Genomic DNA, 22215 nt, shown 5'->3' with positions numbered 1-22215 from the left:
CCGTATCAATAATCTAGAGGGGGGAATTAAATTAAAAGCAAATGTCTATCAGTGCCAAAGTGGAGGAGGGGCTGACTGCAGTCTAATGGCTCAGACTGAAGCAGACAGGATGCTTTCTGTGTAGCCTTTGGGGAGCAGGTAAATGTGTAGACAAACAACAGTATACTGTATGTTCAGTCCGGTAAAACAAACACTTATATTTGCTACTATAACACAGCTCTGTATTTCATGAGTAACAAAACTACCCTTTTTTTGTTTCCTCGCTCATACCATTTGTTCTGTGTGTAAGTTTAGCCGACCTTACATTACCCTCCTGAACTTTCCCATCCATATTTGTATAATCGCACTAACCATTTGCACATGTGCCCTTGGATGATTCAGAACCAATGTCATAGTTTCAAGGCTGGCTGTGTCTCTGTCTCTGTCTCCTCCATGAAAGACTTTCCTAATTGTCTTCAGAGGGAGTCAGAGATAAGAAACGTCATCATTTAGTTATTCTAATATGCTCGCTGCAGCGTTGTCAGGCGGACCGTCTGTGGCCTTTTCAACTGTGGGATTCATTGTTGCCTATTTGTGTGCATGATCTTGACAGACAGCTCTCTCTCTGGGTGTTGATACAGACTTCTGTGTAATTACCTCTTCAATCCCTATCTCACCCTTCTCCCCAGGGATCAGTGCGCAGCGCCTACAGGGACAGGCGGGGAAGAAGAAGATGTCAATAATCTACCCCCCCCCACTGACATGTCATATATATTTCCTAGGAGGGTGCATAGATAATGAATCCCTGCCTCGCACCATATCAGCTGGAGAGATACTGGGTGTCCTGAGGGGAGGAGAAGAATTACACACACGTCAGATGTCATCAGGAGATTTGCTATCAGATCTTTAATTAGATACAGAGACCTCTAATTTCCTTTAAGTGGGTGCAAGCACAAACTTGGGGTGCAAGCACGCATGGGTGTAAATCTGTGCGTTTTCTGGTGACCAGAGGTGCAAACACAACTCTAGTGCAGCGTGGCACAAAGTGGAAAAAAGGCTGAACTGATTATTTTATACAGTATCAGCAGGCGGAGTTGGGGCGAGCTAGAATGACGGCCAATCACATCAGCCCTTCTCATCCCTTTTAAAAGCAAAAGACAGTTTCCCAATGAGCTGGGAAGTGAGGGTCGAACCTCTCTCCAGAAAACGGTGTCTTCTCTGGGAAGCACCGAGCACGAGGCACAGTGCAGGAAAACTCAACTAGAGCTGAAACGATTAGTCAGTCAATCAATCGATTAGTTGATCAACGGAAACATTTTCAGCACCAATCCTGATATATTGTGTTTATGAAGTATTTATGTCATTTTTCTCAAATTGTGAGGCATTTTTCACTATTTTCTGATTTTTTTATACAGCAAATGATGAACCGACTCATCAAGAAAATAATCAACAACGAAAACAATCATTAATTGCAGCCCTTAACTCAACACATGAATGTTTCTTATGGTTTTGGTGTGTATTATACCTTTGCCATCTAAAACCATGAAAATTGCTTTTTGCATTGGCTTTTGTGATAAAAAGTAGTCGGAGCAGGTGGAAATATAGGCGTGAAAACCCCCCCCCCCCAACAAAAAAGGCATTACAGCTGCTGACACAAAATCAGAGGCTGGTGCCTCACATCAGCCTATGTGGCTGATTGGGACACACACTGTACAGTAAACACACTTTGTGCTACTGAAAGAAGAGGTCAGGCTGATGGAGATGCCTCTTGCTCTCTAATGTTTCCAGTCCCTTATGTCTGTGTGTCCACACGTGTGAGTTGGCTGTAGTGTGTGTGTGCGTTCATTGTGGGTCTACGTCCGTGTGTGTTTGTGTGCATGCAGTCCTGCATGTGTCATTGTGGCTGAGAGAGCTGCTCCCAGGACAGCAGTGCATTAATCATGGGTTTTATAGGGTAGCTGGGTGTGACTCCCTCCCGTCGGGCCCCACACTGACATCACATGTGGTCCTCCAGGAGAAGGACAGAAATTCGTCCTTAGTTTGGGCTTGGTGTGATTATGTCTTGGGAAAGGAATTACTTGTCTCAAGGTCAGAACAGGCGCCTTGTAGTTCAATTTGCAAATTAAAATGATTCCACCAGATTTGACTTGTGATAAAAATGTGATATATTTCACACTACATGCCTGCACATGTCTTTAATGGTGAGATCTTACAGCGAACGTCGAGGCTTACCTCAGTGATTCTGTAATGATGGGATGCTTTTCCTGCCGTGGTTTGGACTCGCCACTCTCTTCCAGGCCAAGGTCAATGTGAATCAATTACCATGACAGACCATTGATCATCCGAGTGCTCCATCTTTGCAATGGTGATAGAAAGACTTTAAGACTTTCACAGCGCCTCATTAATGTTTAATTCTGTTCTTATTGATCTGTTCATAACAAAGAGGCCCTGGTAAATGCCTACCGTTGTCATCGTGCTCTTCATACCAAAGGGCAAATTTTGGTTTGTGGCTGGACGCTCTGTTGACCTGGGGCTCACTTTACAATTAAGAAGGTCCCTTGTTAAGTATTGATATCAATTCATGTTCTAATTAAATTTCTTTACTCCTTTTCAGCTTGTTTATAGCTTTAAATACTACAAGAGATTAATCGATTAGGTTGTTACCTTTTGTTGGACTACTTCTATCATTTGTCAAACTAATGTAATGCCTGGACTGTTTATATTTTGCTGAATTGCTGTTTTGTTTAATCACTGAACTCAGATTCATGACTCTCGACGAGAGGAAAAGGCCTTGATTAATTGACACATCCTGGCTGGCAGTATTTCTAGCCTCCTGGCTCTGATGTATGACATAATGTTTCCCATTGTCGCCCTCTCCCAGGTACGACCAGACAGCCCAGAGACGGGGAAATCTCAGGGGTAGACTACAACTTTGTCTCCATTGAGGAGTTCTTCTCCTTGGAGGAGTCGGGAGCGCTGCTTGAGAGTGGAAAGCTCAAAGGTGAGGTTGAACACTTAACTGTCCTGGCAACCAGATTCTCTTCAATGCCTCATGGGGGTTCATCATGCATAATCATAACACAGCTTGTACATTTTATTTTCTTGATTATTTGTGCTCAAATATCTCTGTATTTATATACAGGAAAATTACATGAACATATAATCATTTATTAGTTAAAACTGAACACACAGGGGTGAAATTATACAGTGCGCTAAATAATAACATGATGTTATTATGGTTGCAAGTTATTAGCAATTCATGTATTTGAGGTGCTATTACAATCCTCGTGCTGCATGTCAAAGAAGTAGTTTGTGCTCATGTCTGTATGGTAAATATGAAGCTACAGCCATCAGCCGGTTAGCTTAGCTTAGTGTGAAGACTGGAAACAGGAGGAAACAGCTTGTCTGGTTCTGTCAAGGTAACAAAGGTAACAAAATCTGCCTAGCAGCTCCTCTAAAGCTCACTAATTAACACGTTATACAAAAACTGACGTGTAAAAAACAACAACTTGTGGTTTACGGAGGGTTCATGTGCCAGACTATTTCTTGGTTAGGTGCAGTGATTTCTTGGAGTTTCCACTAGTTGCCTGGCAACCTTAAGGTGATGACAAGATTCCAGGAAGATATAACGTGTTAATTAGTGAGCTTCCTGAAGGTAGATTGTATTGCTTTATGAAAGTGTCAGGCTAGCTGTTTCCTCCTGTTTCCAGTCTGTGCAAAGCTAAGCTAACCGGCAGCTGGATATAGCTTCGTATTTATTTAACATTTATTGACAGTTTTTTCATTGTGATGAATGTTGGAAATCCATCTCTTTATACATATTAATGTCATCAGGTGTTGCTCAGCTCGTTTCTACCCCGCAGACTCCTCCCCACTTAAGGGTCAGAGTGCTGCCTCTGATTAAAAAGCCTCCATACATTAGCATCCATAATTTATAAGCGTTTAATGGGAGCAATAAATGTCATCCTCACGTGCCTTACATGTGACATTGACAGACGCATCGCTACAGCAAGGCAATCAGGAGTATCAGCGGCGTCGTGCGTGCAGTAGCCTGCAGAAACCGCAGTAAATGGTGACGGCTGGTGACCTTGTTGTTGAGTTCAGTAATCTAATGTTTCCCCTCAACCCATTTGGATCTCCATGAGCCAAATGGAGGGTTGGAGGTAATTTAATTTCTTCTTTAGCAGCTGGAGCAGATGGCTAGACCTGAGAATATAGAGCATATACAGCAGCTGAGCTCAGGGGATACATAATGCACATATATACAGACATGTAGTCTGTGCATAATGACATGAACCCACTCTGCTACGGAATATCTGAATATAAAATATTTTGTTTACCTCATGAACTCATATCAGATTGGAACTCCACCTTTAGGGTTATGTAAATAGATTTTATTCACAACACAGGGCAGTTCATCTTATTTCAATATCAGTTATGACATTTGCTCTGAGCAATTTCCTTCCTCAAGGCGCCTTCCTCCTGTCCTTCTCTGTCTCAGGGAATTACTACGGCACCCCCCGGCCCGTTCACATCAGCGCAGAGAGCCCCCCTATCACCTACCAGGAGCACCGCAACCTGCTCAGAAACTTCCGCACACGCAGCAAGTCACTCAGCAACTTGGAGAAGACTGCAGAGGACGGCGAGAACAGCGAGGACGACTCAGGCCTGTCAGGCAAGTAGTGCTACACCTGGTCTATATGACCATGTGTGGGCAAGGTCATAAATGTAAACCTGAAGGAAAAACAAAGAGGTAATCGATTGTTAATAGTATCATAAGTGGAGTATTACGTAGTTGCTGGGGCCTTTTTTAAAAAAAATAGTTTTTCAGACATATCGGCAGAATAAAAAGTATCTGTTAAGCCATGCACAGTCGCCAGCAGCTAAATACTGCATTGTCCCTCTATCTATAGCTCCAGTCTCTGATACCCAAATTAATCAATCATTAGCACGATTAGTATGCTCTAAACCCTCAGTGGGGCTGTGGCCTCATCGATTGCTGGATCACCTCCAAAGGAAGGTCAGGCGGCCTTAGGTCGAGCAGGCAGGGAGGTAAGCAGATAGGCAAGCGTGCACTCGGGGAGCTGAGGGGAAACACTGAGGAAGTCACGTGACAAGGAAGCAGAAAGTGTTTGAATTAAATCATTAGTGGAAAAGCAAACACGCTGTCGTTATAGATTTTTTCCCCTTCATAACTTTTTCTGTAAATGTGATGGATGACTCACTGTACCAGACATGGTTTATTATGTTAGACAGGAGGCTTAAAAGGCTTATTAATCACCAGTGGTGGAAGAAGCACCAATACAACAGAGTCAAAATACATTACAAGTAAATGTCCTGCATTCAAAATCATAATTAAGTAAAAGTACAGAGAGTATTATCAGCAAAATGCACTTAAAGTACTCGTTAAGCAGAAAAATATCCCCTGTGACTGTAAGAAGTTTAGTCCAGTGGTCCTCAACCCGAGGGGTCAAGTTGTGCTACAAACATTTGTATTCATTTTTTTTCTAATCTTTGCCTTTTTTGTGAAATATCAATTCATTTTACCTCGTTAGGCCTCGAACTGAACCATCATATAAGTTTGGAGGGGGAATGTCTCTTTGATGGAACAACTAAAAACTCATAGACACCTGAAACGTGGCAAGGGACCCCAAGCAGACACAGATTTTTTTGAGCCAAATAGGTTGGGAAGCACTGAAATACATTTCATATACAAGGCATGGTATTTTATAAAGTTATAATATATATATGTTTTATGTAATTGTTATCTCCAAAGTATGCAGTCAAATAAATGTAGCTGAGAAAAAAAAGTACAATATTTCATAAAATGGAAATACTCAAGTTAAGTACAAGTACCTCAAAATTGCACCTTCCACCACAGTTAATGAAGTCATCTATGCAGATAACATCATGAAGGCAGTGCCGGAAAGTTGGAAAAGCGATGACAACAAGAAACTAGAACACCAGAACTGAACAGAAGGCGAGTACGAGATTAGATGGTTAGTATAAGAGAGCAAGGCAGCAACATAGGGTGGTGGTGGAGGCAGGTAGGGAGGCTGAGTGTTAGGAAAGGTGGAGGCAGGGAGCCAGAGTGGTACCGGAGATAAGAGAGAGGCGGGCTGAGTGGGAGGTGAGAAACGCAGGCAGGCAGAGATCCAGATAGTTGGAGACGTGCTCCAAACAGGCAGGTAGGGCAGCAGGCAGCCTGGACTGGGTGGGGGGGTGGGGGGGGGGGGTTGCAGGCAGGATGGAGTTTGAGAGAGCCATCCAACACCCTGACCTCTGCTGAGTCATCTTCTGAAGAGTCACTGTGTGGGTGGATGGGTTCGGCAGCACTTGTCGTGTGCAGAGAACTCGGGACCCGGTGTTATGTCCGACGTCTCTCAGATCTGTGCTGGAGCTCACAGCTCAAGGACGGCTACAAGGACAGTTAGGCAAAAAAATATGCTTATTTTCCCTCCGCTGGTGGTGTGACATGCATGGTCACACACTCTGCCTACTCAGAGGGAGGACAAAGCTGGCCGAGATGCTGACCTCAGGACTTTTTGCCTGTCAATTGCCAGCATCAGATCGTTACAGACTGCAGGAGAAACTGTCCCACCTACTGCGTCTGTTAAATAATAACTCACAGTTCAATTCTCATTTTCAACGCACTCTCTCTTCTATAATTACAGGAGGCTCTGCCGGTCTCAGCAGCAGCGTCCCCCCTAGCCATCGGTCCCCCGGTCGGCCCCGAGCATCCAGCAGCGGGGATGGTCGCGCCATAGAGAACGGGATCATCGGAGGCAGAGGCGGTGCCAGGGTGAGAGGCGTGATGCCGGATCACTGGGAGCAGGCCTTCAGTGACCCCGGAGAGTCTCACTACATAGAGTGAGTATCACATGTCTAATCATTCCCAAAATGTCAAACTATTCCTTTAAACATGCTGTGAATACAGTAGAGCAGCTATGCAAAGTTGTCAGGACTGTCAACGGCAGGCATGTCTGTTCTGAGTGTATTGAATTCCAGTGCTGTCATATTAAATCCAGAGGCTTTTCTTTTGCTTTCCCCCCCTTTGTCTCCCCAAGTCGCAACCCAAAGAGGACCAGCTGGCAGAGTCCTCGAGCCTCAAGCAGGGAGACGGTCTACAAAAATGAATGTGAGCCTCTTTGTTGCTTCCTTTCTTTCCCGTCTCTCTCTCTCTCTGGATGTAATTATTGAAACACCGGTGACACATTCAACTGTTGAACAACCTAAATGAAGCTACATATTTGTCAAGAACGGAAGTAACAGACACAGCCAGCTTGTTAGAGTCAAATGAGATGGAATGAGCTTTTAGCTGAACAGAGACATGTAAGTGATTAAGGCCTAAAGCTCGGAAGCTGCTGGCAAACAGCCAGACTGACGGCTGCGGCTGGCAGGGCCGACACGTGGATGGCATGTGACTCGCAACTTAATTTCATAATTTGGTCACGTGATTAAGGACAGAATCTACTTTTTTTATGTCTGTCTGACATGGCTGATTGCAAACTGCAAAAAACCCATCTGTTATAGTGCTGTGATTCCAGCTTGTCTCAGTAAAGTGCAGTACTCTTCTCTCGCCAGTAGAAGGTGATATAATCTCCATTATGGCCAGAATTACCTGCATGAGAAAGGATTACTGTAAAATCTGTGGACTCCAAACTGACAGTGTCATAATGTGCTAGGGTGGACAAATGTTTAAATGTATTGCTGCTCCACTTTACAAACATATGGCTAAAATAAGTAGGAAAAATCTAATCTTTATTGATATTTTCCACAGATTTGGTGATGCAAAGTAAGAGTAAACAGTAAATATAAAGACCCAGATTACAGTACTGAGTTGGGTCAATCTAATGGATTATGTGGCTGATTTTAAGGAAGTAGTCTGTAATGGATTCTGCTTTTAATGCAATCTTTCCACCAAACACTTTGGAGTGTGTGCATGTCTATTTATTTATAGGTATTTGTTGTTAAAAGCCATCTGGCGATTGGTTTTCTGACTCTCTCTCTCTCTCTCTCCCTTTTTCTCTCACTCCTAAAACCCGTCAGTTCAAACCATTTAGTCGTATAAACACACAGGACTGAAAGTGTTATCACTGCTCTCTTTCTCTGATATCACTCTGGTGTTTTGTTTTTTTAAATCCTTGCTGCCTTGAAGATTTTTGAGACTTTTTCCTCTGAGGTAAGCATCATCATTATCTCACCCTCTCTCTTTCTGTCTCTGTATATTTCTGTGACTCCCAGGGTTCACAGACCTGCCTGGAGAGCTCAGGGGTTTCCCCGTGCACACACATTTGACCAAGGGCTCCAGAGGGTTCGGTTTCAATATTGTCGGGGGCAGCAGGCCAAGAGAGTTCCTCCAGGTCTACAGTGTGACTGCAAGTGGACCCTCGGCACTCAAGACAGGTAAAAAATACAATGAACAACGGACGATTACTGCATGAGAAAGCTATCTGAAATGTACTGCTAAAACATATATGTGAGATGAAATCAACTGAAGAGAGTAGGGGACACATTCTTAAACACAAAGACAATACTATAATATGCTTTAGGCTACTATTCTTCATACGTAGAGTCATTTCACTTATTTCTTAATCTTTATAAATGCCATGTTTTGCCCTTTCTTGTTTTGTTGATACAGTTTGATTTTAAATTGTCAAGAATCAAGAATCAAGAATATTAATCGTAATAGTACCACACTTAGCCATACCATAGCTGCAGACTGAAAGTAATACCAGCAGTGTGTTTTATCTCTCTAGTTCTTCGTCTCTACTCTTTAGGATAATACATCTGGAATTTTCTGATCTCCCACAGCAAGTGTATATCACAATCAGTCCTTAATCCTCAGGGCTAGTAGACCATAATCAAGCTATCATAACACGCGCATATGCAGCGGTGTGCATCCATTTCACACACACACACACACACACACACACACACACACGCACACACACACACACACACTTGCATACAAATGCCGATGCAGGCAGATGTCTCTGCAGGGACTCATGTAGTTCATATCTGTTAATAGGCTGGTTTAGAGGGATTACTTGGTTGGATTAGTCAACACCCACACAAAACACTCAGATAGTGTTTCATTTGCAAACTACACTTATCTGCACACTCAGGCATATGAAAATGGTTGAAGTATTAGTACATAAAAGTAACCACAAAGGTAGAAAGGTGTGTGATTTTGCTGCAGATGATTAAAAGTGTCCTATTAAGTGTGTTATAATGATATCTCTACCCATGTGCCTTCTTTTGTGCTTCATCAGCCGACATCCTGGTGTACATCAATGACGTTTGTGTGTTGGGAGTGTCTCACAAAGAGGTGGTAGAGATGCTCAAGTCGGTGCCTGTGGGCCACGCTGTGGATGTAGAGGTTAGAAGAGGGTATCCCATGCTCTACAACCATGACGGGTGTCCCAAACAGCCCCCGCCAAGGCTACTGGACAGCGGGGACCCCATTCTACCGCCCACCACCACCCAGCCTCAGCCTCTTCACCAACTACCTCGCCTCCCGACACCCACTCCCCAGACCCAGCACTTTAACTTTAACGGGGTCCACGGTGACGGGAGCTACATGGAACCAGGGATGACTCTGGACGCTAATGGAAACGCCACGTCTTTCGCTACCAGACAGCCTCCCTCATACAGACGCTCCAGCATGAGCAACGCCGCCTCTTCCTTTCCCGTGCGTCCTCCTCGTTCCCTGAGAAGTTTAGCCAGGCTGCAGTCATTCGACCCGACGCTTGCCAGCCAGAGTGACAGCGAAGTTGTTTCTGCCATTGGTTCACACAGGTAACACCTACACGCGTGGCGCAAAGGAGTTTCCTGCAGAGATTGTACATTCATTTAATTTTGTAATGCCCATTTTAAATTACATTGAATGAAAACAGTTAGTGGTTGATTGCTGTGATTTTGAATCGCATTGATTTTACGCATAATTTGAAAGTTCACCTTTTCCAAATAAGACTCTCTGAGGTCCAGATCTGTAGGAAATGAGCTCTGACACTTACATTGGATACAGAACATTTCTAGAGCTGCAACCATAAGTCAATTAATTAATTAGTCGATTGAACATTTTTCAGCCACTATTTTGATAATCAATTATACGTTTTCAAGCAAAAATGCCAAATGTTAGATGGTTCCAGATTTGTCTTTGGCTTTTGGTTGGACACAAGCAATTTGAAGACGTCACTTTGGGCTTTTTTTGGGCAATTAATTGATAATGAAAATAATCTATTGTTGCATGTGTGTCAAAGCAAAGACTTACTGGAATTATTATTGATTTTTACTCCTCCCATTCTTTTTCATCAGGGCATCAATGATCCGCAATCACAACAATAACTCCCTCTCAACGCCCCCTCATCCTTTGCGTTACGGCACATGCAAGTCATCTGAGAGTGACCTGTCCACCTGCACCCTGTCGGGGTCCCGGCTGCCCCTGCCTCAGTCACCGAGGAGGCCCATGTCCTCCCCTGGCGGCCCCCATAGTGCTCACTCCCGCCTCTTCAGACCGCAGACCTCCCACCTCAGACCTCCTCCGACCCCTGACAGCCCCCACCACCGCGCCTTCAACGGTTTCCATGGCAACACGAGCCCCACTGCGAGTCCCACCAGTGTGTCCTCTCCTGGGGCGATGAGTATGGGCAGTGGAGTTGGCAGTTTCAGCGGAGGGGAGCTGGTGCCAGTGGCCTTGGCCCAGAGTGAAGGAGACCGAGGACTCGGCTTCAGCGTGACGGCCGGCGGTCCAGGAGGCAGGATGACTATAGTGAAGAGAGTCTGGGACAGGAAGCAGTGCAACTCCCTGCAGCCAGGGGATGCTATTATCAAAATCAACGGAGCGGATGTCCAGAGTCTTAGCTTCGCACAGGTAGAGGAGGACCAAATGGGAGGGAGAAGTAATGTGAACTAAACACAGTCCATAGTTGATGGGTTAAGACAGTGGTTCCAGACCTTTTCTGTTTAATGCAAAACAGAAGCTCGCCACCTCTTGCCTCTAAAATTAGAGAAAATAATCATAATTTGGGGTGAAAGTAAACCTCTTCTTATTTCCTTCACAGCAATTCATCTCCCTGCCCCCAGGTTGTAAACCACTGGCTTAAAACATGCTTAATCACCAGTGTGGTGTTTTAATTCAGTGTGAGAGATAAAGGTAAGGTGTCATTATATAATGATATGTTTGTTGACAGGTACAAACAGTCCTCCTGGAACACACCAAACTGGCAGAAGTCATCTTGTTGGTTTACAGAGGAGGTAAATGACTCTCGCTTGTTGTAGTCAGTGATTTTAGTCGTGGCAGACGAGTATTCACAGTTATTTTCTTGTTCCATTATCAGGTATCTATCATTCAGCCGTCTCCCCCGGCTCTATTCGGAGACTCCCTCCGCCTCTCCTCCGCCCCCCTCCTCCACCTGTTGGTTCAGACAACTCCTCTCTGCTCCCAGAAGTACTGCCCATGCCACGGACTTCCATTAGCGCCCCTCCCTCCCCAGCCCCGATGCGCTCCTCTCTGATCCAGAGCACCAGTTTCTTGGAGTCGATTCCAGTGACCCTGACCATGGAACCCAAAGACTGGATCAACACAGGCCTGGAGGACGAGGCAGGCGGCGTCACAGTGCCTGAATCCGGTCTGGAGAGGCAGGGCGGTGAGCGAACTCGGCCGCTCCGAGGGTTTGATGTGGAGCTGAGGAGAAAGCCAGGAGAGGGCTTTGGGTTCGTCATTGCCTCTCAGGATGTGGAGAATGGCAAAGGTGAGAGCGAACTACATAGTGACAAATGATACCGTGCAACATGTTTATCAAGTTAAATGTTTTAAATATAGTTTAGTAAAACTGTATTTTTTCATCTAATGATCTGAAGTAGAACTGGACAGGCTTCAAGCAGCATTAGTTGAACTTTTCTGGCCCAGTAGAACCATTTGGTTACCTGCCCAGAGAGACGGGGTTTCATTTGGATGCCCTTGTGGACAGACGCACCATTAGGTAATTACAGATTAAAAAGTGGTCACCATGGCAACATGCCACCAGATGAGTCATGATGCATCGTCAACCCTTTTCTTGTAGCCCTTGTAGTGTTTTTTTCCCCCCACGTTGATTTATTTGCATTGTTGAAGGAAATCAGTTTTGGCATTAACTATTGTTGCTGACGACACTTTTGGCGAGCTAGCAGACATTTTTGCAGCAAATAGTGCAGAAAGAATTACTGTATATTGTCTGTCTATATTTTTGAAAAGCTGAAATCAAATGCACTACCCGTGAAATGTTTGGGTGTTTGTTTGGTGGCCACAACAAAGAATTTCAGTTTCTTTTTTTTTTGTTTTAAGAAAAATCTTTATGCAAAAATTAAGAAACCAACTACACAAAGTTGTATATCACTCTGGATCTTCTCAGTGCTGTCATAACATTATGTTGCCTGGATGACCAAAACCAACAAAGAACAATATCCGCATCATATTGCATGCGGGGACACCAACAGCTCATGTATTGATGTAGGGCTTCTCATCTCTGGAGGACCATTTCCTGTTTTTATAGGATCTTGCAAAGCCACATGTCTCACTTTACACACTCAAACACACACACACACACACACACACACACACACACACACACACACATTTATGCCTTTGTTACTGCACCCATAAGGTTAAATTTTCTTTGTTTGTGGTTGTGTGTGATTTGCGTGCACCTCCATGTGCTCCTGAGCCATAGGCTTTAGAATCTCACACCTGATGCCCGATGAACTGGCTTATGAAAAGAATAGTTTGCAGCGAAATATGCTTATTCGCTTCCTTGCCGAGAGTCAGATGAGAAGATCAATACCACTCTTCTTTCTGTGTTCTAAAGATGAAGCTAGAGCCAGCAGCCCACTAGCTTAGCATAAAGACTGGAGACAGGGGGAAAACGGCTAGCCTGGCCCTGTCCAAAGGTAACAAGTCCCTCTAGCAGCACCTCTAAAGCTCACTTATCAACACGTTTATAACAGGTTTGTTTAATCTGTACAAAAAAACAAGTCTAAAAACCAGCTTGCTCAGCTTGGTGCCTGCCAACCTCACGTGATGACAAGACTCCAGGAAGTCACTGCTTCAGGCAAATAACCCCCCCATAAAACTACAACGTGTCATTTTAGCACTTCAGTTTTTGTATTGATTAAACAAACAAGATATAATGCATTAATTAGTGAGCTTTAGAGGTGCTGGTTGGTGGATTTTGTTAACTTAGGACGGAGCCAGGATAGCTGTTTCCCCATGTTTTTCCCTTCTGTTTCCTTATGCTAAGCTAAGCTAACCAGCTGCTGGCGGGAGCTTCACATTTAGCCCTACAGACTTGGACGTGATCTTCTCATCTGACTCTCAGCATAAAGAGAATCAGCACATTTCCCCAAATGTCAAACTGTTCCTTTAAGACGTTTACATGTTGTTTACAGGTTTCACATGTAGCCGTGCTCTTTTTAATTCAATTTGTCAGCTCGAGTGTTTCCAGCAAAATGACCTTTTGTTAATAGTCATATCATATTGTTGGTATCTTACTCTGTGGATCTCTACCCGCTCCATCCTGACAGGACGCTGAGGCTTGTTTATGTTCTGTCTGGGAAGCGAACACATCCTGCCCTTATTAGCTTTTAGTGTAGTGCTTATGAATAGCAGTTTAACCGCAGCATCCCCATGATGTATTACCCGCTCTCCCCTTCCTGTGTCTTGTATTGGCTGCCCTCTGTTCCAGTTTGATGCAGTCCAATTTGCTTTATGGCCCGAGCGAACACACGTTTATGTTTTCCTGGTGAGATTAAGGTTGTAGGTGCATCTGTCTCTGCAGTACAGAGACCCTCCCTCCCTCCCTCCCTCAAATCTCCATCTCCACTGTGTCCTGATTCGCCCCTTCATGTCAAGCCCTCTCTGTCTTTCCATATCTGCCTTTATCCTCTATCATTTCTTTTCTCTGTCTCTCCCTCTCATCAGTCTTTCCCTCCATCGCTCTCCCTCACAAGCTCCCGCCCACTCTCTCTCTCCCTCTCTCTCTCCCTCTCTCTCTCCCTCTCTCTCTTCCTCTCTCCCTCTCTCTCTTCCTCTCTCCCTCTCTCCCTCTCTCCCTTCCTCTCTCTCTCTCTCTCTCTCTCTCACACCCCTTTACTCTGCAGTAAAAGCGTCCAGTCTGGTTTTTCAAAAGATTAAAACTCTCCCTCTCTCTCCCTCTTTATCTCTCCCTCCCTCCGCCTCCCACCTACCTCCCGCTCTCTGAATGCTTAAGAGAAATGCAACACTGAACATTTCCCTTCGCAGTGGAGCAACAGAGGGGACCGCAAACCTGTGTTTTAGCTCCTTGCTGACCGTCACATGTGAATCTCAACACCTCCAAAGCTGCCTGACGTGGAATTTAGGATTTTTTTTTCTCTTTTTGTTTTGTTTTTCTGCGCATGCTAATCAAAGAGCCATGCTGGAGAGACTACAGTCTGCTTTGAAAACTGTGAAGGAGTCTAAACGTAATTATTCGCTCCACTTCTCGTTTCATGTTTACTAAAAGGTGGGAGGGTGCTGGTTTGGTGCAGTGTTTCACGGTCAGCTTTTGAGCACGAGCTAGAGTGGCATAATTCTGTGTTTCACGCTAAAGTTTGCTCCGTCAGATGTGTTGACTTTGTGAATGAAAGTTAGATCCACAGGGTCACATGTTCCAGATGTCAGATAGTTGATCAAACTGATGCTGTGTTTGAAATGTATTGTGGTTCTTTTTTTTTTTACAGTTACAGGATAAACAGCCAATGAATTTGGGAATTTTTGATATTTTTTAATCCTGCCAGGCTTAAAGCAGCATACGACATTATGTTATGGTGACGTAGTGATGGTCTGTGTGTTAGAGCCACTCATGAGCTTCACATGCAGTAAAATGAATGGAGTTAGTAGTGCTGAGTTCAGCATTAATTAACCTGCACACACACACACACACACACACACTACTGAATGAATGATCCTGCTGAAGATCAACAGTGCTCTCTCTGGTCTCCGACATGCACTTAGCATCGGCAAGCTGCTGTGGGGATGTCTGCACCGGCTGATGCATCTGGGCTGCAGAGGAGGGATTTTACGATTGGTGGGGAGGGGGGCCGCTACCGCTCCTGAGCGGTGATCAGTGCAGCGCGTCAGAGGCTGGCTGGCTGCTGGGCATACCGCAGTGGGATTACTCTGGACAGGAGAACATGGAGAGCCAGAGGAAAAGACTAATATAAAGCAGTCCATTTGGATGCATCTGTGTGTAGTTTGAGCGTGTGTGTGTGTGTGTGTGTGTGTGTGGCTGAGTACATCTGTCCCAATCCCTCTGTGTGTGAGTCACTGTGCATGTGTGTGTGGTGCTGTACATGTGTGTGTGTGCGCGTGAGTGAGCATGGCTGTTGCATGTGTGTTCATGTGTTTGGCGACTGTTGATGTTGGACCGATGTATTATGCATGATAAGAAGACTATTTGCAAAGCTGCCTTGGCTTTGATTTGACCTGATTGCCGTTTCTGCCTGGGTCACCCAGATTAGGCCCAGATTGGAGATGTGTCCCTGGACTCGTGTATGTCATGTGACATATCTTAGCCCCCACAATAACAATTTTAATCTGTTAAAAATCATTTCATGGCGCTCTATAAGTCAATTTAAACATGCTATTTTTATCCTGCACTGATGTAGACTGACTCTGTACCTCAGCTGAATGACTCTCAAAATGTTTTTGCTGCCTGATGGGTTACATAAGGCCACTGGCAAGACTCTAGAGGGGCCAGCTGTCACCAAAGCACAGCATACCCTCACAGAGGGGTCAGAGCGAGAGTTTAAGATACAGAAAGAAGAACAGAAGATAGAATTAGGAGTCTAAGCAGACAGACACAGACCGTCCAGCTAAAAACTGTAAGAAGCTTTTTTAGTTGGCGCAGGAGATTAGTGGAAGCAAATATATTTTTAGGCTGCTTGATACTTTTCTCATCAACCTCAGACACTGACCAGAGTTAAGCTCTATTGTGAGTGATCTCCTCGCACAGCAGATTAGACAAATTGAGTTCATGATAAGCTAATTGTGCCTCCTGTACCCTCACTTCCATTCAGAGGTCAGTGGAATCTGACAAAAAGACAGGAACACTTGCACATCGTCTGCGACCTCAGCTACACTCTCTTGTGTGTATAAAAGCTTTCTAGGAGTGATTATGTGGTATGTTTGAGCAGTGGCTGGGAGAAGACAGGCAGCGTTTTCCCACACAGAGGAGAAAGACATCTTGAGGTATTGGCAGAAAGAAGTAAAAACTGCTGTGTGTGTGTTTTGTATGCTAGCGGCATACTGATGCAGACAGCCTTAGAAGAGCTGAGCATAAGAATCACTGACGCTGTATAAAGCAAAGTGTAAATATCTAAAGCCTGTTGTTCTGAGGAGTTTGACAGATTCGGGACAGGAAAATATTTGCTGGAAAGCTCGTGCTCCATGACAGTTTGTTCTTGAGGAGAAAGACAAATCATTTAACAGCAAAAATCAGTTCCCGGTGTGTCAGCGGATGGAGAGATAGGTTGATAGATGGGAAGATGAAGGAGAACAGGAGAGAGTTTCAAGGAGACAGTGGGGGGAGGTGTAAAGGAAGGCTTCTGTGGGAAGTAATTTATTAAGTAAATCTTGCCAAAAAAACGACCCAAAGCTCAATTAGAGCTTGTTTAAGGAAGTCTGGCAAACTCACAAGTGAAATAAATCTTCCTGCTTTGAAATGTATCTCCATTTGACCCCACTTATTACTCACTGCCTTCAGTTAAAAGGAAAGTTTTGTGGCTGAATGGAGTTTTGTGTTCCAACTTCTACTTTATTTCATGCATGAATTAATCAACAAGTAATCGAGCAACAAGTCATTTAAGGTAGTAGTAACTGAGGTTTTTCTGTCATCTCTTCAGCTGCTTCACTCCTCCCTCACCGGTTCGTGACGGTCCGTCGAGGCAGCCCAGCGGCCAAGAGTGGACAGATCCGGCCCGGAGATCGATTAGAGGCAGTGGAGGGACGCTCCGTGGTGACTCTGCCTCACCGGGAGCTCGCTCAGATCCTGCGTAGAGCGGGAAATACTCTACGCCTCACCATCATCCCCCGTCCCAGCACCTGTAAGCATAGACATAAGTATCCAAGAAACATACACACAAATATACAGCCTGGCTCTTAATTCATAACCTAACAATCATCATCTTTTTCAGATACTTCAACCCTTTCGGAAACCACTGAGTTTGACCCCGGGCACAGAAGCAGAAAGGGTCAGAGGTCGCGTCCAAAGGTGAGGGCAGCACCATCATTAATAATGTGTGGACATATCTTTCCTGCAGATGATGATCATCAGTCCTCCTTCTTACCCTCTCTCCAGCGTGACTCCAGGTATTACAGTGTCGACCTGGATCGTGGCCATTCGGGCTTTGGCTTCAGCCTCCGAGGGGGCAGTGAGTACAACATGGGCCTCTACGTCCTCGGACTGATGGAGGGGGGGCCGGCCTCACGGAGCCAAAAAATGCAGGTGTGCATTTCAGTTTACATATACTACTCTTTATGCTCTTTTACTATAATGTATTTATATCTGTATTATTCTCTGTGTGAGCTTCTGGATGGAAGTATGTGCAAACTTTTCATTTGAATAATTCACAGCAGATATTCCAATTTGATGAAGTCAAGGTTGATTAATAACAGCATGCTTGCTGTAGTCTGTTGTTCCGTTACTTAAAAATGCGATGATTGTGATTCCAATATTTTTGTTTTGAATTTGCAGATTACTTTTGATAAACTTTTCAGTCAAAGCAAGACACTTAAAATCCCTGAAAACTTTCAATGCTTTTCTCAGTAACATTTCATGTTATTCATATATAATATTCATGACCAAATGAGCAACAATCAAAGTTTTTGTTATTATTTATAAGAGTTTAACAGTCAAAGGACGAAGTGTAACAACTTTGATGACCCCTTTTAATATTTTCAGTTAGCAACATCATCATCATCAATTGTCAGAACTAATGACATCCATCATCCTTAGATGTACTTTGTGTTTAGTGCTAATTAGCAAATGTTAGCATGCTAAAACTAAGATGGTGAAATTACATCTGCTATCACAGCATTGTAATTGTGAGCATGTTGCCATGCTAGTGTTAGCATATAGCTAGAGCCTCACAGAGCCGCTAGCATTGCCATTAACCATTTTATCCACATCAAGTGATGAAAGTAAATAATCACAAGCAAAAGGTGTGAATAACTTCCATTTAGCTGCTTCAGTTTCGGGGTCCTGGTATTGTGCACACCTGTGCTATTCCTGCCATGTTAAGTCAAAATGTCTGCCGTGTAAAAGGACTATCCTAGTTACTGTTACGCATTTATATTACAGAATATTCAGTTATTTTAATGAGATAATGGACACAACCTTTAAACTAATGTTTGTGTGTTGTGGCTGCAGGTCAGCGACCAGCTCGTGGAGATCAATGGGGACAGCACGGCAGGGATGACCCACAGCCAGGCGGTCGAGCAGATCCGCAGAGGAGGCCACCGCATCCACCTGGTCCTGAAGAGAGGGAACGGCTACGTGCCTGACTATGGTAAGACCCAGTGGGAGGATTTAGGAATATTTCAGGGTGTTACCACGATGTGTTTACAGAGGAAATTATAAGCATGGAAATATGTGGGATTTAACGTATAAGACGGGGAACCTCATGTCTTTTGCATGTGATGTATTTGTCTTTGGTGTGTAATCTCCTTTCTTATTCTTTTTCTGTGGGACTGATTCTAACTAAAATACTTCTACCTCTTTATTCTTTCTTTTTCTTTTGTGGTGTTTCCCACCTTTTAACCCATCCGCATTTTGGTTCATTTGATCTTTAACTTTTGGATTTGGCCTGTCTTGGCTTTCCTTGTTTCTTCTTCCAAACAATTTCTCTCCTTTCTGCTCCACTCCTTCCTTCCTTTCTTGTCTTTTCCCTTTTCTCCCTCTCTCAGTGGAGCTCTCCAGTTTGTCTCTATGTATGACCAACTCCAAGCTAGGCGAGCCTTGCTTCTATGTCATTGGACGGACAGAGAATACGCGGTTGGTAATGGTTCCTGTTAGTTCTCCCATTTTCTGTCTCTCTACAGTCCTACTCAGTCACCACTGCTGTCTTCACTTGTAGTGAAAGATACCTTACAGCCTGTGTGCTGGACCTCCTCATTATAAGATAATCTTGGTTATCATAGTACGTAACTGTGTAGTTAGTAAGTCTGCAATATTATACTGATTATTATATCTCTGAACAAACTTCGCCAGCTTCACAATTGTAAGCACGCCAAATTATTTAATAAAGAGAATTACATAATTACACTATTAAGGAGCATACTGATAAGCAGATGTGTGTCATATTTCTAATGAAGGGTTATCTGAAGGTTGCCCGAAAATAAAAAAGCAGCTGTCAGCAGTTACACAAGCTGACTTAATGCACCTCCAAAAAAAACAAAAAAAGCAAACACTTTGTGGATTTCAGAGCTGTTTAATATCAGATTACATAATGTTCTCTGCCAGAGATTTTGCTCTTCCACTCTTTTACCTGCCTATTCACTCTGTTTTCTCCTCCTGTCTCCATATAATGTGTGTCCAGGCCGTGAGCACAGAATCACCTCCCCCTCCCACCTGCATCACCCCAAGGAGCAGGGTTTGGCTGCAGTAGACTCCAGCGGGCGGAAGGGGCACAGCTCCAAGAAGAAGAGGAGAAGCAGGTCTTCGAATGGACGCGAGGGAGGGAAAGGGACGAGAGAGAGAAGGAGAAGACGGGGCTCAGAGGGAGGAGGGCGCTCTGGTTTACAAAGCCCCATCTCTGAGCAGGGAGAGAGGTCTCGGGAAGCTAAGGACAGGAGGAGGAGAAAAAGAGAGTCTCAGAGTTTACCCAGAGATGCCCTCAGGAATTATGATGATAGAGAGATGGAAATAGGGACAGCGAGGGGAAGGAAAAGGGAGAAGGAGAGAGGGAGAAGCAAAAGCAGAGAGAGGAAAAGTAGAAGTGAGGAGAGCGTTGGGAGGGCAGAGGCTGAGGAGCCTGAGCAGGAGGAAGAGCAGGAGGTACCCGCTGCTGAGGAAAGGGTGGAAGAATGGATGAAGGAGGTAGAGGAGAAAGTCAATTCAGAGAGAGAAGAGAGTGAAGAGGATGTTTTCCTACCCATTCCAAGTCCCAACGAAAAGCTTCCCAGACCCAAACAAAACTGGGAGGAGGAGCGTGATGAAAACTGGGACATGGCAGCAGAGTACAGGGAACTGAGGAAGGAGAGGGAGAGGGAGCTGGAGATTGAGCAGGAGCAGGAGAGGTCCTGGGGTGATGACAGGGGTGAAAACAGAGAGACGGAGCTGAACGAGGATCAGAGCGAGCGTGTCGAGAGGCGTTTAGCAAGTGTCGCTGCGACAGATCCGGTGTCACAGAGAAAGCCCTTCTCCTTCCTCACCTCCACACTGTCCGTAGAGCAGATTGGGGATGATGACTCAGAGTCTGGAGGCAGCCAATCTGACGGCAGCGTGTCTGCTGCCAGCATCTCAGGCCTTTCTCTGGCCGCCACAGAAGCTGGCGGGCGCAGGGCCGTGGTGCTGCCAGGCCCTTGGCTCACGCCCAGCCAGCAGAGGGCGGCTCAGGTCGTAGAGGGGACCAGGCACCCTGGGAGGCGGACAGGGCAGGGAGGAGGAAGAAGAGCTGTCTCTTGACTCACAGCACGCCGCAGCTGAACGATACTGTATCAGATTCTGTCAGTCTCACACTGTTAGACCTTGACTTGTTTTCTGCAGCTACCCACACTACCAACATTTTCTCTCAGTCACTTTGATATCTACAGTAGTGAAGTCATATTCTTTGTGCCTTTTTACAGCTGACCTCTGGCTGATGTTAAATGTCGATATCACATTTTAACTTGTAAACGACACCAACACGGTAAAGTTATGTCTGTTTTTGCGGGTGAACAACAAAGACATTGGGTTTTCTTTTCTTTTCTGAGGCACTGTTGCCCTCAGTATGTTTCACTCCTCTCTTTACGTTTGCAGCCTTTGTGGAAGATGTTTCCAGGACAACAAGGTATTTCAGACACAGACTTCCTATTTCTCACTCACCTCTCTGCATCTCTGTCCTCGAGCTATTTTAGCGATACCCCCCACTGTACAAAGACTGCACAGACATTCACTTATACCTCATGAAGGTACTGAGCAATAATAATGCAACTTTCCAAGTCGATCAGCCATCCATCTCCACGTCGATCTGGTCTTAGAGGAAACGGTGTAACACGTTTGTACAATATCCTCTCTGTCTTACGTGGCCTCGACTTGTAATGTCGTTCCATATAACTGAATATCTGATTGTGATAATGCAAATCCCCTTTGACAGCAGGTGTGAAATCTATATTCTGTAAATATTTGTAGAGAAATAAATGACAGAACCTATTGTAAATACTATACTAACTGGAGCCAAGCCCTGATTTGTATTACTGTATTGTAATACATCATAAGCATATATATATATATATGAGAATATAAAGAGTATATGCAGTATATCTATATATTACATACAAAAGCTAAGCATTCATATTATTTATTATTGTGTGATGAGAAATTACGTGAAAATTGGTATATAGCTTTTGTGAAGGTTCAAAATGTAAACAGACTAAGAAGTATATTGTATCTGCCCTATTCATAAATGAATGTTTTGTAAAATGCTGCTTGAGTGTGGATAAGGATACTCTATGTTGTACCCTCCTTCAGAAGTCAGCAAAAGATGCCAAAAATATGCATCTGGTGTGCATATTTCCAGTACTGTTAATATTGTGTATTCGGGGTCAGAACAAAACCACTATCTAGATTCTAGAGAGTGCTGTGCCCATCGTGCCACGTACAGTTGCCTTGGTAACATAAACCACTTTATCCTAAACCACTGATTTTTCTTACTGTGAAAACCCTTTGCTCTGAGGTCTCTAACACAAGAGAGGTGGGCGGGATGTTTAGTAATTTCAGTCATGCCAAAAAAAGGCCCTTACTGTAAATCCACAAAAAATAATAATCATAAGCCTCCGCAGGATCTGAGCTCAGTGTTGCGTCTAAGATGGCACATCATTTCGTTTTGCTCTCTTTTTTAAAGATTATGTTCTGAAAAACAAACAAACAAACAAGCTGAATGGATACTGTGAGATGTTATTTTTCTATGAAATTATCTTTTTTGAAATACTCAGGTTTTCAGATACTTTGCTCTAGATAAGCCATCAGGACGAAAAGC

General features: G+C 44.3%; 1 protein-coding gene across 1 annotated transcript in view; it reads left to right on the top strand.

Moving 5' to 3' along the window:
• LOC139288499 (membrane-associated guanylate kinase, WW and PDZ domain-containing protein 3) overlaps positions 1–21415 on the top strand; it is a 35224-nt gene extending 13809 nt beyond the window's left edge. Inside the window, exons 4-17 of the mRNA XM_070909804.1 lie at positions 2861–2980; positions 4481–4654; positions 6654–6849; positions 7047–7117; positions 8224–8385; positions 9255–9780; positions 10300–10855; positions 11175–11238; positions 11322–11735; positions 16882–17082; positions 17173–17249; positions 17337–17483; positions 18408–18546; positions 19576–21415. Of these exons, the coding sequence (XP_070765905.1) occupies positions 2861–2980; positions 4481–4654; positions 6654–6849; positions 7047–7117; positions 8224–8385; positions 9255–9780; positions 10300–10855; positions 11175–11238; positions 11322–11735; positions 16882–17082; positions 17173–17249; positions 17337–17483; positions 18408–18546; positions 19576–20663 (3935 nt within the window). The 3' untranslated portion in view covers positions 20664–21415. The remainder of the gene's footprint in view (positions 1–2860; positions 2981–4480; positions 4655–6653; positions 6850–7046; positions 7118–8223; positions 8386–9254; positions 9781–10299; positions 10856–11174; positions 11239–11321; positions 11736–16881; positions 17083–17172; positions 17250–17336; positions 17484–18407; positions 18547–19575) is intronic.
• Positions 21416–22215: the final 800 nt, after the last annotated feature.

This window comes from Enoplosus armatus, chromosome 8 (assembly GCF_043641665.1).
Source record: "Enoplosus armatus isolate fEnoArm2 chromosome 8, fEnoArm2.hap1, whole genome shotgun sequence".
NCBI lineage: Eukaryota > Metazoa > Chordata > Actinopteri > Centrarchiformes > Enoplosidae > Enoplosus > Enoplosus armatus.
This window is presented reverse-complemented; position numbering and strand designations above follow the sequence as displayed.